We start from the raw sequence: 17,567 nt of genomic DNA on the forward strand, positions 1-17,567 counted from the left end.
ACAAACTGCCAAAAATGCCAAAAGTAAAGGGGAAAATTGGAAGCGACTGGACATCCACTGCTGTATTTACAGAATAGATGTAATAAAGTGGCCCCAATAGATTCCAGGATATACTTGGGATTAAATGACTAGTTGTTTTTCATAATTTGTTTGCATCAAAATCTTGATGTTTTGTTCAAAACATTGAAAACATAATTTTTAAATGCATTTTGGGTGAATATGTCCTAGTTGTGTTTCTGGTACTGAGCTGGTCAAGATTCTAATGTAACTGGTAAGTTTTAATGCCGTTTCTGTTTTAAGACGTCTGGAAAACCTGAGGATACTTTTAAGGTTTACTATAAGTACTGAACATTGAATTGTAGTTTATTATCGAAGTTTATTCTATAATTAATGTAGAATTATTTTTATCAGATTTAATTAATTAATTAATTAAAACTTGTTTTAATATCAGTGTGTGTTTCTGATATTGGATTATTATCCATCTCATGCAGATTGCTTATGGGTGATGAACGTGTAAAGAATGGTTTGAATTTTATGTATGAGGCCCCACCTGGAGCAAAGAAAGGTAACTTTGTATTCAGTAACTTCCGTGTTTTATTTATGTTTGTGTTGTAAATATACGTTCTTTGAGCCCATTTTGATTTAATTCTAACAAACTTCCCAATTCCTGTCACTCCACCAACCCACATACTATATTGAGAACTTTTATCACTGTTATCTGTTATATGTGATCAAAGAATCACAACTTTTCTCAAATGCTAGAAAATTGTACCCAGAGCCTAGCGGAAAATGCATGCTTTCCATATAGGTCTCAAAAGCTATTGTGGTCTCTCCATGGAAAGCGAGGAAGCCTGGGGAAGCTACTGCCAGATGGGCCAGTGGTCTAATTTTTCAAGGCGATCTTTATAAAAGGTAGCAAAAGATTCTTGGGTTAGCTGTATCGCCATTCAAAAACTTAATATACTAGCCATATAATTGCACACACGTAGCTGCCAATTATTTGGCATACATGTTACTGTCAAACAATTTACACATTAACACACCTCTGTACATGTTTTTGCTACTGTTTACATTTTTTTTATATATTTCATTTAAATTTACCCAAATCACTATGAAGAGGAAGCCATTTTAATGCTTCTACAAATCAAAGCAAACTTCAGATGATTTTTATCATCCTATGACTTGTAAATAGGTTAATGTAATCAGAGCATGAGTTTATTCCAGGAAAAAATCCAGCACCTTGCATCATGACATCATCATCATTATGTTTATGTTTATTGATACCCCACTTTTTATCTCCAAAAGGAGACATGAAGTAAGCTGACCATTTGAGAATATAAAATATTAACTTTTTATGGCACCCTTTGAGAAGTGATGAAAAGAGTGTAGGAAATCTGGTGGGGGCATACTGTCTAACGGTCACACAGTTCCCACAGTTCTGCATAATATCAAAAGTTTGAATACTGGAAAACCACAGTTCTAATACAGTCCTATGCATATTTGTTTAGAAATCCTTACTAAAATGTATGCCGTTTACTTCTGTGTAAAAATATAAGATATTTCAGCCTTAACTTTGAGTTTAGAAATCAGACTTTGAGATTATTACACATATTGCACTCCAATACTGAAAATATTTACTACATTTTAGACTATAAAAGCTTTGTCAAATAATTTAATAGATGTATGATCTATCAAATGTCTACAACACTAGTATCTACAGTATATTTTATCTAATGCATTGTCTTTACTCTTTTTCTTGCCGTTCATGGTGATAATCAAACAAGAGACAAAAGAGGTAATTTTGACAATTTATTTTTTACTTACATTTATTGGGCATGCATTTCAAAATACACTGTTTATATCTGGCATTATTTTTTATGTTATTCTTTTCAGCAAGAGGGTGAAACTGAGTACAAATTTGAGTGGCAGAAAGTAGCTCCACGTGAAAAGTAAGAATTATTCCTTTCTTATTGGGATTCCATTTGTAGGACTTTTTTGTTTGAGTAGGTTTCTTACGGTTTCATGTATCCAGCTGAACTGCAGTATTAAAAAATCTAGAAACTCTTTTGAATCTTCTTATTTTTGAATATGTATCAAGCTGAGTCCATGAGCTCTGTTTAAGGTCGAATATATATATTTTCCATAAATTGAGGGAAGCCAAATGAATACAGTTCAAACTTAACAAAGTGCACTTACCACATTATTGACAATCAGATCAGGTCTGTGGCCATATAACTTTAGAACTCATCACACAATTGTTGAATTCAGAAATGCTCAGTTTATACATCACTACCTTCTTGCCTCCAGAGCAGCCTGGAATTGGGGAGCAGAAAATGCACTGAATTCTGGGGGCTACCTTGCAAAAATCAGTCCCAAAAATGCATCAATGTATATTAGTAAAAACAACAGCAACTATGAAATCAGCACCTCTAAAAAAAAATCAAAGTTTTGACAAGTTTGTCACAATGACAGTTCTGGAACCTTTCAAACTAGCAGGTTATCTGATGTGAGACTTTTATAAACTAAAGTTTTGATAGATTGGAAGCACTCTCTTATTTTTTTCTCTTTTTTTGTATCTTGAATATTCTGTAAGATAGCAGCAATGTTCTTTTTCTGCACATATATCTATATCTATGTATCTATATCTTATATTCTTGCATTTAACAGATATGCCAAAGATGACATGAACATCAGAGATCAGCCATTTGGCATCCAGGCAAGTTTTGCACATCTCTCCCCCAGGTCTTATATATCAATGAATTTCAAATATTCAGTAGTGTAAATAATCATTTACTAAGCCTTTATTATTCAATAATGTCATTGGACAGGAGGAGACAAAAATATTGATGTAGATATGATAATCTTACAGGTGCGGAACGTGAGGTGTATAAAGTGTCACAAATGGGGCCATGTAAACACAGACCGAGAATGTCCACTGTTTGGCCTTTCTGGAATTAATGCAAGCTCAGTTTCCAATGATGGCTCAGGTAAGCACTTAAAATGGCTTTTAATTAGACTGGGATGTGATACCTTGAAATGTTTTCTCAGACTCATGTAGTTTCTGTAGATTGGTAACAGCTTAGGAAGACAACAAAAGTTCTGCAATTGGATAGTTATGTCATCATCCTGAATATTTTGAAAGAGATGCTTTGTATGAAATGTTTTCATGGGAAATGGTTTTGAAGATGTATTATAGTGTCTCTTCTCTGAAAGGAATAATGGCCCTTTCTTAGTTAGTGTGGCAAGAATCATCTGACCGGGGCCCCTTCTACACTGCCGTATAATCCAGATTATCAAATTAGATAATCCACATTATCTGCTTTGAAGTGGATTACAGGAGTCTACACTGCCATATAATCCAGTTCAAAGCAGATAATCTGGATTTTCTCTGACAGTATAGAAGGGGCCATAGTGATTCCAGATTGTGTGCTGCAAGGACTGAAATTTGCACTGAAAACTTTAGAATGATGATGTTTGTAGTGTTATAGCAACTGGCACACTTGTGCAGCGCTAGTCTCTTCTCTCCATTACTAGTAGAGTGTGGCATCATCCCAAGGATGGGTGCATTTGATTTTTCTTGTGTAACTCATGCTATAAATGCAAGGCATGGAAGCCCCAGAAATCATAGCTCTCATTCCATCCACTAACTGGGGAAAAGGAAAGACAAGACAGTAGGAATCACTACTGACTACATAATGTACTGTACCTAAGATACTCTTATTTATTGCAGTCCTGTGCATGTCTGTCTCACTCATTTATTTATTTGTATATTGTGAGCTCTATGAAGTTATCAAAGTAGCCAGATCATCTCAGTGTTGTATGTATGGTTCTCCTTTTCCTTGCCATTTTGTTATCCCACTTTGTGAGATAGATTAGGCTGAGTGATAATCCAGTGAATTTCTTGACTGATTAAAACAAGATGACTCAAATCCAATTCACTATACTTCCCTGAGTCTCCACCATGTCTTCTCAGAAATGAGCCCAGCCGAGCTTGTTTACTTACTGCCCAACCAAAACACAGTCCTGGCATTATAAAAATTTAGGACACAGTTCTCTAAATCATGGATGAGCTACGTCTTTATATTAGGGGGCACACTTTACAAACCTCATTCCACTAACACAGTTTTCCCTCTATAAAAAAATTGAAAACCCACTTGTACCTTCTACTACACTAGGAGTAACATTTATTTATTTATTTACCCTATTTATAACTTATCTTTCTATACCCTGAAGGGGGCTCAAGGCGGCTTACATATAGGCAATTATTCAGTGCCTCAAAACACATACATAACATTAAACTTAAATTAAATTAAATTAAATTAAAATCAATACATAAAAGCATTATATTCAGTATTAAAATCACACCATCCATAAATCGTAGTCCAAAGCTGATCCATGGTAATTGCACATATTCCAAATCTGTTATTGCACTGCACTATTCGCCCAAAGCCTGCCCCCAAAGCCAAGTTGCTACTTTTCTTCTGAAGACTAGGAGGGAGGGGGCTGATCTAATGTCCCTAGGGAAGTGTTCCACAGCTGAGGGGCCGCAACTGAGAAGGCTCTGTCTCTCATCCCCACCAGTCGCTCTTGCAAGAAAGATGGGAACAAGAGCAGGGCCTCCTCAGACAATCTTAATCTGTGAGATTCATCGGGGATGTTACGTTCAGACAGGTAAGTTAGGGCTTTATAGGCTAAAGCCAACACTTTGAATTGTGCTCAGTAGCAGACTGGCAGCCAGCAGAGCTGGTACAACAGGGGAGTTGTGTGCTCCCTGTACGCCGCTCCAGTGAGCAACCTGGCTGCTGCCCATTGGACCAATTAAAGATTCTGAACAATCTTCAAAGGCAACCTCACATCAAGCACATTGCAGTAATCTATACAGGATGTAACAAGAGTGTGGACTACCGCTCTTGGCTCCCAAAACCTGTCTTAAGCCCTCAGAGTCAGAATTAGAAATGGCTGGAAATCTCTTCCAGTTTTAAGTATTAAATTGCATATCCTCTGTTAAATGGTATTGTATCGATATCCTCTCTAAGCCATGATGGGCATTTGTAGTAATGATGGCTTTATAAGATTCTAATGTAATGGTGTACTGTTCCAACATTTTGAACACCGGTTTCAATGGGTATCAACCTTAGCCATCTAGACTATAAACGAAAGGTTTGTTTTGTAAGATCTAGCATTCTTTGCAGAAATCTCTAGAGTTCTAGGTCATCCAGTGGAAATTGGCAATCAGCTCTGTCTTCTGTCCACCCTTTCAGCAATTTACAGGCTGCTTTTATATTTTTTCACAACTCTAGCTAAAACTACCAGAAAATTTGGAATTTTAGATTCGGGATTTCCAGAAACCCGTTTCAGAGATGTGTCTGCTTGGTTGATGTCATTTTAATGAATTCCTTAATTTGTTTGAATAAGTAGGTCATTCTTTCGAATCTTTTGTAAGCAGACAGTTTTAGAAATGCTTCTTGATGTTAAGAGTGTCACTTCAAACCAGAGAAGAGAGGGCACAGCTCTACTTCATGAGACAACCAGTGACTTGGGAATTGACTATCACTTTCCAAATGGAAGAAGGGCATGCCTCTGTGCTCAGTGACTTCAGTGAGATTTAAGTACTCAGTCATTACGGAATTGCTGAGTAATTGGACAATTTTTATGCTCTTCTGTGAACTTTTTCTATATGTGAAGGTATCACCAAACAATTGTGTATCCAAGCATTATTGCATTTTTAGTAGGAACCTAGCTTTCTTTGAGTTCCATGTGCACAGTCAGCCTAATGGATTGCTAAGGATCTTGGCATCCTATTTGTACACTTTCTTTTCAGCTCCCTGGTCATACTTCATATGTAATAGCTTTGGGATGATTGCGCCCATAGAGATTCAAGCTCCAGTCTGGTGCTAATGAATACCTTGTTCTTTAAGAATGGCTGTCTGTGGTTTTTACAATACCAAATAACCCAGCTCTGTGCTGTAGGAAACAGAGGAAATAACAAGTACTCGTGTCTGGGTGGATTTCATTTTTCCCTTTGTATACAGACTGTAGGGCTAATCCAGTTGATGATTCAAACTTTAAAAAATATAATCTTTCTGCTTTCAAAAGTGTCCTATTGAATAATATATCTTGCTGGTGAATGGAGATTATTTTTGCAATAAGGCAATTTCACTGGATGTGGTTATCATGGGATAATCACACCCCTGGGGTACAGCCTTGTCTGTAATCTCCCAGGAGTGTAATTATTTCATGACAACTACACCCCCCCTGGTGATGCATTTATTTCCATTATGAAATCTTAGTTTGACATATAAAGTAACTTACTTTGATCACTGGAAGCTACATGGTAGTGTTAGAATGTTCCAGCTGAGAGGTTTACTGAGACCAGCTATAAGCTTTACTGTGTCCTTTACAAAGTTAAATTAGGCAATCAAAATGCTTCTTTAGGCTAAGCTGGTTTTAGAGGATTTTTTTCCATGTTCGTAATCAAGATAAGGTAAATTCTGTATGTGTTTGCAGAGCTATATCAGTTGGGCTGAATTGGCATTGGTGGTTTATTGAAGTATAGTCAGTTCCATCTAAGATATTCCTACTCCTAATTCAACCCTTTCACTTCCCATTAACTACTGACAACTATTAGTTACTTATACTAATTATAAAGAATGACGGTAGGGATGTAATTCTGATACTTCTGAAGGCCAAATGGGACAGAAAGTGAGGTACCATTAAAGAAAATGTTTATTTGACATTGGTTCCCCTTCTGTCTCTGAAATAGTAGAATTTACAGCACTCCGAATTACAGTGTACTACTAATGAAATGGAATGGGAAGGCGGAATGTCTTGATATCAAATCAGGTTTCATTTAATCTGTATGTCTCATTTATTTGTCCCACGGTGGCGCAGTGGGCTAAACCCCTGTGCCAGCAGAACTTAAGACCAACAGGTCGCAGGTTCGAATCTGGGCAGAGGCGGATGAGCTCCCTCTATCAACTCCAGCTCCTCATGCAGGGACATGAGAGAAGCCTCCCACAAGGATGATAAAAACATCAAATCATCCGGGTGTCCTCTGGGCAACGTCCTTGCAGATAGCCAATTCTGTCACACCAGAAACGACTTGCAGTTTTTCAAGTCACTCCTGAAATGACAAAAAAAAAATTGTCCCATAGTTATCCTGAAATCTTTTTTTAAGATCCAGTGTGAGGCTACTTCATTGTTACACCTCAGTCTTAACTATCCTGTGTCGTTTTCAAATGCAAGACACTAGTTTCAGCGTATCTTTTGCTTTTAAGCACATTTGCTCAAGAATGCAATCTGCAGCTCTTTAAAATGCATCCACGCTAATCCATTGGTGCGACACCTTTTAATAGTGAACACAACATATTATTTACTCCCCATATTGTGTCTCTTGAATAGACTGGATTGAGTTTTGGAACCCATGCAATGATTTTAACAATATTAATGTGTATTAAATCTCTTGATGAGATAATGTTAATGTTTATAATCCTAAAATCATTTGTGGCATAACCTGATTTGAGATTAATAGTTTATATGCACTCTCTAATTTCTGCACGATTGAAGTGAAACCATGAGAAATAAGAAGTGCCATTCCTTCTGCCTTTCTCTTGAATATTTTTTGTTTTACTTCAGATACACAAAGCTGAAAGGTAACTGGCTTATTTTTTTTCTTGCTATGCTGTCTTTCAGTGGGGGAACGACTAAAGCAGTCTTAATTGCTAAGGAATGTGTTAGCTAGATAATGGCTAGGGAAGAGGATTATGTTGTTGGACTGTAATACCTTGGAGCCTCACCATTGGCTATCCTAGCTAGGGCTGCTGACAGTGAAGTCCAACAAAATCTGAGAGACCACGTAGTTCCCACCCCTGCTTATTTAAAGGTATAATCAACAAAGTGGATCCGCTTAATTGGCACAATCGGCTGCAATAAATCCAACTATAACTATAGGTAGGATACCATATGGCCTATGTTTCAGCTACAAAACAGCTCTATTTGTTGAAGAAACCATAGTAGATCCCAGACAGAGACTAGGATTTCCTTGTCTGATGCTGTTGTAATGGCTGACACAAGTCATAACAAAATTGCTGACTAATACAGAGCTGCTGGACTGTGCACAATTTTTTGCCAAGCTAATTGTTTATATTGTTTTCTCACTTGTGGCATTTTCACACAGACTCATACCCAAATGTACAAAGGAATCTTTCTTAAGGTAGCACGAGCTATAAACTAACCTTGGGTAAGATCAGTGGTTCTCAGCCTGTGGGTCCCCAGATATTTTGGCCTTCAACTTTATACAAAAGTTAGGTAACTGTGTTTTCCACAATGGTTATTGACCATATAATGGTTGGCAATCACATAATTCATTAAAATTTATCAGAGTCCGAGTTAGGTTCACCTTCTCTTTTCTTTTTTCAGTAACGTTTTGAATATCCTAAATTAAATTGAATATGTGACATAATATATCAGAAACTGATACAGTTGTGTGGTGCATTTTAAAATTCCTCACCTTTTTCAACAGGATAGCATGTTTAAATCTAATGTAGCAAAAATGACAAGAGTTCTTAAAAACTAACATTTCTTATAGTGTGAGATGTGTAGATTGAAGTTCAATTCATCAGACGCAATACTTCTTTTTGTTACCAGCCTTTCTAGGCAAAATCCACTAATTGTTCACAGTATTTTAGTCATGTTGCTTCACTACTTGACTATGGAAATTTGGGCCTGATCAAAATTTCTGCTGCACAAAGTTTAGTGATCCTGTTGGAGTTACTGTGCATATGCTCTCCCATCCCACAGTACATGTTAAAATATTAGGTAATTTTAATCCACTTTTTCTGTAGCTTCACCGGAACATAGCACACTTTTCATGGGTTCCTTCTGTTTTTCCTTGGTCATATACTTTCTAGGCCACTGTTGTCTGGTGCTGTACGGATTCCTTATGTGAACTGACAAAGAAAACTCCTTACACTTATGTAGGCTGATGTCTGATATTGCTATTTATACTGCAAGAACTAATACAACAAGCCATGTCTTGTTCAGAAAATTCTGACAGGTGATATATGTAACTGTAGTGAGAAAATTGTAGCTGTCATTTCAGGAAGATGTGGGCTTAGAATATATTGATGGAGTTTTCAGATTTGCAAGCATGCTCTTTAACTATATTATTTTTGCTAATAAAATGTTCTGTGTTAAATAATGTGGGGAGCAAGGCTTGGCTATAATATGGGGGTGGCCCTGTGGACTGTGTGCAGACTGGAACCCTATAAAGCATTCTCTGAAGCACATTTGATGGGGATGAGAGACAGGGCCTTCCCAGTAATTGCCCCCTGGTTATGGAACTCCCTTCCTGGCAATATTAGATGAGCCCCCTCCCTCCTGTCCTTCAGAAGGATGGTGAAGACCTGGCTGTGGGACCAAGCCTTTGGGGCAGTGCAATGAGGCAATAATAGAAGGGTGTTTTGAGATGCAACTGATTTTAAAGTGGTTATAAGTGATTTTAATGTTTGTATATATTTATGGTTTTATGTCCCAGCATTGAATGTTTGCCGTATATAGGTTGTGCTCCACCCTGAGTCCCCTGTGGGGTGAGAAGGGTGGAATATAAATGTTTTAAATAAATAAACAATTCCCTCCTTTAAAAATGACCAATTTTCCCATCAAAAATGGCTTAAGCAGCCACCAAATGCTGCAATTTATCTCAAAATCCCCACTAGTGCTGCACACACAAACCTAAAAAATAAGTGGCTCAAAGTCAGCCAAAGATAAAACTGGACACATTGGGAATGATGGTGAAGTGCCTGCAGGATTAAAATAGCTCCCAGCTCTCCATAGTTGCTTACGTCTACTGTAATACAGAATGTAAGAAATGCCAGTGATTCTGGACAACTCGGGTAGAACAGATTTCCTATTTATCCATCCTCTTTTTTTGGTGTTTTTCAATATGCTTGTTTTAATATATTGGAATTCTTTGTCCACTGGAGTTTGTAATATCTTGTAAAGAGATGGTTTCAGTAATCAGGGGCTGTTCTTGGACATCTTGGTTCCCTTGCTCAAACATCAGAGTCATTTCCTTGTATCCCTCTTGATCAGTTGCTGATGCTTTTTCTCAGCAACTTCTTCTGAAGTATCTCACCACCAAACCAGGTTTTCAGAGTCCAGGCTTGTAAGAGCTTGATTCCAGGTTTGTAAGAGCTTAGTGCTTCCAATAGATAGTGTCCTTATTCAGTCCTCTCTTGTGTAGCCTGTAAAGTTTAAGGCTTTGAGGCTAGGCTTGAGAGCTCACTTACTCAGAAGGGCTTGCTGTATGCTACAATATTACAGAACAGCCAAGAAGTGAGAATACAGTGCCAGACCTAAAGTTCAACTTCACACAAATCTCAGCTTTCACTTTCTGCCTCAATAAAAACAGTTTATTGCTCTTATGTCTGAGAAGTTATGATTTGAAAATGTATGAGCCGTTCCTTCTGAAATCTCAAAAATCAGAGACATTATAAGATAAAGATGTGTAGTGGCTAGAGTTGAAGCTTTCATATCCTTTCCTGCCTATGGGTGGAAAACCGAATACATAAATAAGAAAAATATATATGATGTTCTTTACTATGCCAGCCTCACTAGTTACAGAGTTTGGCTTTTGTTGGTATATATATTCTGTTTTGTGTGAATGTGCAGTTTCTGATTTTAACAATGGAGTGAATGAGACAATTGTATACAAAGCCCTGTTTTAAAATACTGCATTACCCTCCTCAGCCTTCATCGCCTGCCATCCACATTATTGCAAACTATAACTTCAAATGGGTATACCAGCTAGGGTGATTGGATCAGAATTCAAAGACATAGCTGTGTTAATCTGGAATATCAGTATGCAAAATGATTTTGTAATACCTTTAAGTCTATCTGAAAGTCATTGACAGCATAAACTTTTGTGGACTTAATCTACTCCATCAGAAGCATGGATTGAAGTGCCTAGGAACACACCTTTATAGTTATGAATGAGATAGATAGTATCTGTGAATAGCAATAGAAATGCAAAACTTGTCAGTATGGTTATGAGATAACAAGATTAATTTTAATTATGGTCCTTGGAGAACAACAGTAGAAGGAAAGATGTTACCTAAAGGTAAGGTGAGTAGATAACCATACGAATGGTGCATTTAATGTGATGCTGGCTGGGAACCAGAAAGGAAATTTGATAAACTGACCAAAGAACCCCTCATGAGGCTTTCTAATTTTTTAAAATATGTAGTGAGACAGGAAATCACTCTCTTTGTTCAATCCACTATCAATACTGGAGTTTGTGGAGATTTTATTTATTTATTTATTTGCTGTACTTGTATACTGCCTTTCTCAGCCCGTAGGCAACTCAAGGTGGTTAACAGGGTAAATTCAATGCTTATAATATCATAAATATAATTAATAACATAACATATAATAAAAACTAAACAAATCAATAAAATATAAATTCATAGTGTCTCCTTGTTAAAAACGTTGTCCGGTCTCATTGTCATCATTCCATTTTCCTATGTCAGTTATTCTGCATTTGGAAACGCTTGTTCAAAAAGCCACGTCTTGACTTTTTTCTAGAATGTTAAAAGAGAGGTGGTCGATCTAATATCTATAGGGAGGGCATTCCATAGCCGAGGGGCCACCACTGAGAAGGGTCTGTCTCTCATCTCCAACAAACGGATTTGTGACAAAGGCAGTAACGAGAGCAGGGTCTCCCCAGATGATCTTAAGGTCCTAGATGGTTTATAAGATATTCTAGTTCTGTTGTTTCTCTGCCCAGTCATCCTCAGAATAGAAATCCTTAACCCCCCCAAAAAAAACCCTACAATCCAAAGTTAGAAAGTGAAACAGCACAATTGGAATTTATCCACAAGCTCCAATCCACCGACAGAGAACAGAGAGTACACTACACATTAACACGCTCAGCCTCATGAGGACTCCCTTGGCTAGTTTAGTACATCTTTTTCTGGTTCACAGCCAACATCACACTTCATTAGGTAGCTGTAAGTCCACAAGCATGTGGACAATTTCAACAGAAAGGAGGAAACCATGAAAATGAACAAAATCTGGCTACCAGTATTTAAAAACTCTAAAATTACAACAGCAAAACAACAGAGGGGAAACAATCAAGGACATCTAATCACCTCTCAACAAAAGATTGCTCCAGGCACTGCAAGGCCATCAAATGCTAATCAAGGTGGTCAGTTGAAACATTCACACCTAGCTCCAACAGACAGGAATCCTTTGTCCCACCCTGGCTATTCCACAGATATATAAACCCATTTTCCTAGTTCCAACAGACCTCACTACCTCTGAGGATGCTTGCCATAGATGCAGGTGAAACGTCAGGAGAGAATGCTTCTAGAACATGGTCATATAGCCCGAAAAAACTTACAGCAACCTAGTGATTCCGGCCATGAAAGCCTTTGACAATACATCACACTTCATTCCAGTAATCATATGAATGTGGAGGGAGTTATCTCCTCACTTTGAGTTTGGAGAACATCTTTCCTACCTCATTTTCTTTCAACAGTCATTATTAAAACTGAACCTGTCACTTCACTATCATGCCCACAATTTTTGCATTTCTGTGGGCTATTCACACAAATAGCCTGTGCATTCATAGCTATAAGGCTGTGCCCATAGGCACTTACCTCCCATTTATCAGGGGAAGTAGACTAGTCTGTGAAACTTTATTCGACCAACTTCCTTTTCTCTGTCTTAAAGGTGCTACAAGATCCTTTGCATACAGAATGATAGGAATTGTATTTCACAACATCTCAAGTGCACCAGGTTAGGCAAAACTGTGGAGCTACAGGTTACTAGTATTGATGGCTGGGTTTGAAAAGTGAAGAGATTTTTTCTGTAATTGGATCACACCACTGGCTGTTTCTGAGCTTGTGATCTTAGGACCCTTTTTCATATATGCTACTGCTAAGCCACATCTTGCTATCCGTATTTTCCAGTTTATATTATACTATATAAATATAGAAGCTCACATTTTTACCTCTGCCGAATTTTATTTTGTTTCAGTCTAGTTTTTTGTTCTATCAGAGTGGTTTTGAATTCTATTCTGTCTACTGAGGTGTTAGCTATTCCCTTCCAGTTTTGTGTCACCTATAAATTCATATGGGTTCCCTTTATGTAAGTCACCTTTTTTGCTACTTTGCACTCAAATCTCTTCTTCCTCTTACCCCTTTCCCCTCTACTCTTGCTCTCTAGTGCTGCCTAGTTCTTAGAAGACAGATTTCATTTGGTTCCTTCCTAAGCCATTATCTGCTTTCAACTTCTTGCCACTTTCCCAACAAAGACAGCTCAACCAAGAGTTGCAGACAGTGACGGTGAAATGAGGACAGAAGACCTGACAGCTAGAATAGAGGAACAGACTGAAATTTGATCAGGAATTCTTTTCCACAAGCAAATTCTTTGGGGTTAGGATTCACCAGATTTCATGCTATGATACTGATCCATGTCATCCTAATGCCCCATTTAAGGAAGGAAAAGCAGTGTTCAAGATTACTTTTGTAGTAATTGCTTTTCAGGATGACTAAAACATTACTGTCATTTTAAATTGAACTAGTCTGTTATACTAATCATACCTAGTATGACTGACATGACATGTTATCTGAGAAATATCAAATTGGATAAGCTAAAATTATTATTGCAGAGTTTTAAAAAAGCTCAACAAATCCCTTCACTTGGGAAAGGAGGAAATATGCAACACAGCTTTGGAATTGAAACAGTAGTTATCATAAGGTCAAATGGCATACTTTGAATCAAGGCAAGCTGACAATATAAGCTTTGGTAAACTGGCCTTCATAGCATTTTGCACTTTCAACATAAGACTTAATACAGCCATAGTTTTTTTCTGATTGTGCTGAATTTATGGCAACATATATTTGAGCTAAAATTTTCAGCTATAATTCTGTTGTTCAAGTGTACAACTTCATAATTTAGAAGACGTATTAAAAGCATTTTATTGCTTTAAGTGATAAATTCTGCTGGTATTAATGTGGCTGTCACTAGGTATCTATTCTGTTAATTAATTGCATTGATTTGGATTGCAGCTTATAATATAAAAGTCCTCAAGACAGCTAACAAAGCAAAACAATATAAAGTTCAGCGGAAATGATAAAAAATAGTACTGTTTCATTTTCTGGGCAGAGGCCAAAAGGGGGTGTTGGAGAAGGATAGCTCATTTTTGGGAGGGGTTGAAGGAGGAAAACAAATTTTCCCTGTTTTCGCTAGTTATCCCCCCCCCCCCCAGCCTCCATGTTATAAATTAGAGTTGTTTTTACAATGGCGACATAGGTGAGGGGAATAACAGGAGGAAATAGTTTTACTCCTTCAACGTCCATCTGTCTGTCTGCCCCCCCCCCCCCAAACCGGTAAAATGGACTGTCCTTCTCTGTCTAGCATCCCCTTTTGGCCTCCGGATAATGGAACAGTACTAAAAATTTTAGACAACTTCACAATGCAAACTTAAAAAGCATATCCCCAAACACAGGACAAGATGCTATTGAGTATGTATGCTGAGTACAATTAGATTTTTTTTACAAAAAGTCAGACCTGAAGGAACACTAGGAAAACCTCACTGAAATTAGGTGAAGACACCTAATTTCAGGAGTTAAGGTACACCGAAAATCGGCTTTCCAGGTAATAGCAGTGGTTGGGCATATTCATGTGGCAGAATGGTTACTATAGTTTCAGATCATTTGTAGCTTTAAAATGAAAAAGCAGCACTCAAGTTAGAAACATACTGACAGTACAAGTTCAAAAGTATGTAAAATAAACCTTGTCCATCCCTTGCCTTATTCTCTCTGCCCAAAGAATAGCTAGCACTAAGACAAATGCTTTGCATTTTTACATCTACACATGTGAATCCACCACTGAATGCTGAGAATGGGACAGGATAGAAATGATAACCATGGTAACGAAGCAAAATGTTTTTTCCCCAATATATTTGATGATACTTTTCAGTATTACTGCATATGATTACAAGGTCAATTGTCGTATAGCAGATAGATGATATTTGACAACAGGTCACTGGTTTTGGTAAGTATTTTTGCAGAGTGCAAATAAACCATCAGAGCTGACCTCTAGAGGGCAGCATGCTCATTTCTCATCCTTGACAGTTATTTGAATTTTGATCAAAAATTTGTCTCTTTACATAGCTTAGCTTGAAAGTTAGTAGGCTTCTTCTTTACCTACATCACCAATGGTGATCCAAGAATTTTGCTGCATGAAGCAGAGCAGTAATTTGCATCCTCCACTTCTTAAATAAAGTAGCATGATATCTGAGGCTGCCGAAGTTATGTTAGTACATGAGGCAGAAAATTCCACAAACCACTCTATTCCTGAGCTTCTAGCAATAAAAATACAACATAAATACAGCAGAGTCTCGCTTATCCAACCTTCACTCATCTAATTTTCTGTATTATCCATAGCAATCTGCTTCCCTCCTGGATTCACAGCTGTTTCAATATATTGGGATGTTTTTGGTACTAAATTTGTAAATAGTTATTACTACATAACATTACCCTGTATTGAACTGCTTTTTTGTCAATGTGTTGTAAAACACAATGTTTTGGTGCTTAATTTGTAAAATCATAATGTCATTTGACATTCAATAGGCTTTTCCTTAGTCTCTCCTAACTATCTAACATTTCTGCATATCCAGCGTTCTACTGACCTGTTTATGTGGGATAAGCAAAACTCTACTGTACATTTAAAATGGGTACTTTTCATGATACACCAGATCAGTTGCCTGGGGCAGTCATCTCATTGTATAAAGGTAGGACTGGTCTTGTACAAGAACTTCTCCAGATGGAACTGTATATGCAGTCTGCTGTAAACATCAAAGTCTGCCTCTGTTTGTTGCCTTTTGTCAATAGGATTTTTTTCTTACTGCTGATTACATTTGCTTTGCTGTGGAAATTCTCAAAAAAAGAACTGTAATTTTTGTTTGCGCTGTTATCTGACAAAGAAGAAGCAGGGTTGGCCTAGAGCCAGTCTGTACAACTTGAGTCTTCCAAGTGTTTTGGACTTTGGCTTTCAGAATTCCTGGCTATTGGACAAGCTGGTTAGACCTTTTGGGAGTTGAGGGCCCAAACATCTTAAGGGCCGCAGATTGTGCAGGCCTGGCCTAGAGAATGACACTTCATATAATATTATTCAAACTTTTTGGCTATGGCAACAGCCGGAATAATGCCATTAAGCTGTACGACACCTGCTTCTGGTGTGAGGCACCTTGCCTTGTCTCAAACAGCACCCCTATATTATACTTATTGAAGTGCCTTCAAGTTGCCTTTCAACTTAGGATGACCCAATTATTTTTATAGAATTTTCTTAGGCAACGGATACGCAGAGGTGGATTTTCTGGTTCCTTTCTCAGAAATATAGCCTACACCACCTGGCATTCATTGGCAGTCTCTCATTCTATTACTAACCAGGGCTGACCCTGCTTAATTTCCAAGATTAGTCAGGATCTGGTTCCTTTTAAGTATTTTGGCAGTGTTCCTTTTGAAATACATGATGGAAATCTTGGAATGTCTATCAACAAAGGATTCTTGATTTGCTTTGGCGGACATAACCTAGAATTGGCTCTGTAACATCCTGTTCAAATTTTGGTCATGTAGGTAAAGATGTTTCACAGTTCAAAGTCCTGCTCTTTACTTGAATTAAGGTGTAGGCTGCATTTAGCAAGACACTACTGATTAAAGTAATGCAGGTGGTATTGTGCCACCACTAGCACTTGCAAAAGCAAAACAATACCAACTAGTATAAACGATGAGTAGCATAAGTAATGAAAACACGTGCATTGCACAAGATGTCTGCAAAATTCAAAATGAAAATTTCTGAATTCTTTGTTTGTGCGAGCAGTATGGCATTATTCATTTCAATTCCTTTTTTTATGCAATAGATACCCTCTTGCTGAGAGGGTGCCGTTGAAAAATAATCATATATAGTTTGAAATACAAAAAAGTGGAGTGGCTCATACCTCTACACTTCCTAAATAATGTCTTGCAATTCTATTAAAAAGTAAGGCTGATTGACATATATGTGGTCTACTGTAGTGTAGCGGTGAAAGCCTTGAACTGGGATTTTGGAGGTCCCAGTTCAAGTCTCCACCCAGTCATGAAATTCACTGGATGAGCTCTGACCAATCACATCTTGTCAGACTGGCCTACTTTTTCATTTTCTTTGGGTTGTTTTTAAGGCAGTAAAATTGTGGTGGGGAATCATGCATCCCCTTTGAGCTCATTGGAGAGAAGGCATGATCTCAATGTAACAATCTTATAAGAAATAAATGTAGGAATTCTTCAAGTCATATCCAGTTTATGGTGAGTCTAGGGCAAACCTATCACTGGGTTTTCTTGGCAAGATTTGTTTACAGGAAGATTTATTTAGCCTTCCTCTGGGTGTGAAAGAGGGTGGGTGGCTTAGTGTTACCCAATGGTCAAGCAGGGATTTGAACACTGGTCTCCAGTTCTACTCCAAAGCTCAAACCACTATACAACACTTGTAATGATAGACTAGAGGTTACATTTAAGACCATGCTT

General features: G+C 37.6%; 1 protein-coding gene across 1 annotated transcript in view; it reads left to right on the top strand.

Annotated features, from left to right (window-relative positions):
* Positions 1-17,567, top strand: part of CIR1 (corepressor interacting with RBPJ, CIR1) — a 37,413-nt gene that overhangs the window by 3,701 nt on the left and 16,145 nt on the right. Inside the window, exons 3-7 of the mRNA XM_060779303.2 lie at positions 492-565; positions 1,785-1,795; positions 1,894-1,949; positions 2,668-2,716; positions 2,870-2,987. Coding sequence (XP_060635286.2) covers positions 492-565; positions 1,785-1,795; positions 1,894-1,949; positions 2,668-2,716; positions 2,870-2,987 — 308 coding nt within the window. The remainder of the gene's footprint in view (positions 1-491; positions 566-1,784; positions 1,796-1,893; positions 1,950-2,667; positions 2,717-2,869; positions 2,988-17,567) is intronic.

This window comes from Anolis sagrei, chromosome 1 (assembly GCF_037176765.1).
Source record: "Anolis sagrei isolate rAnoSag1 chromosome 1, rAnoSag1.mat, whole genome shotgun sequence".
Classification (NCBI taxonomy): domain Eukaryota; kingdom Metazoa; phylum Chordata; class Lepidosauria; order Squamata; family Dactyloidae; genus Anolis; species Anolis sagrei.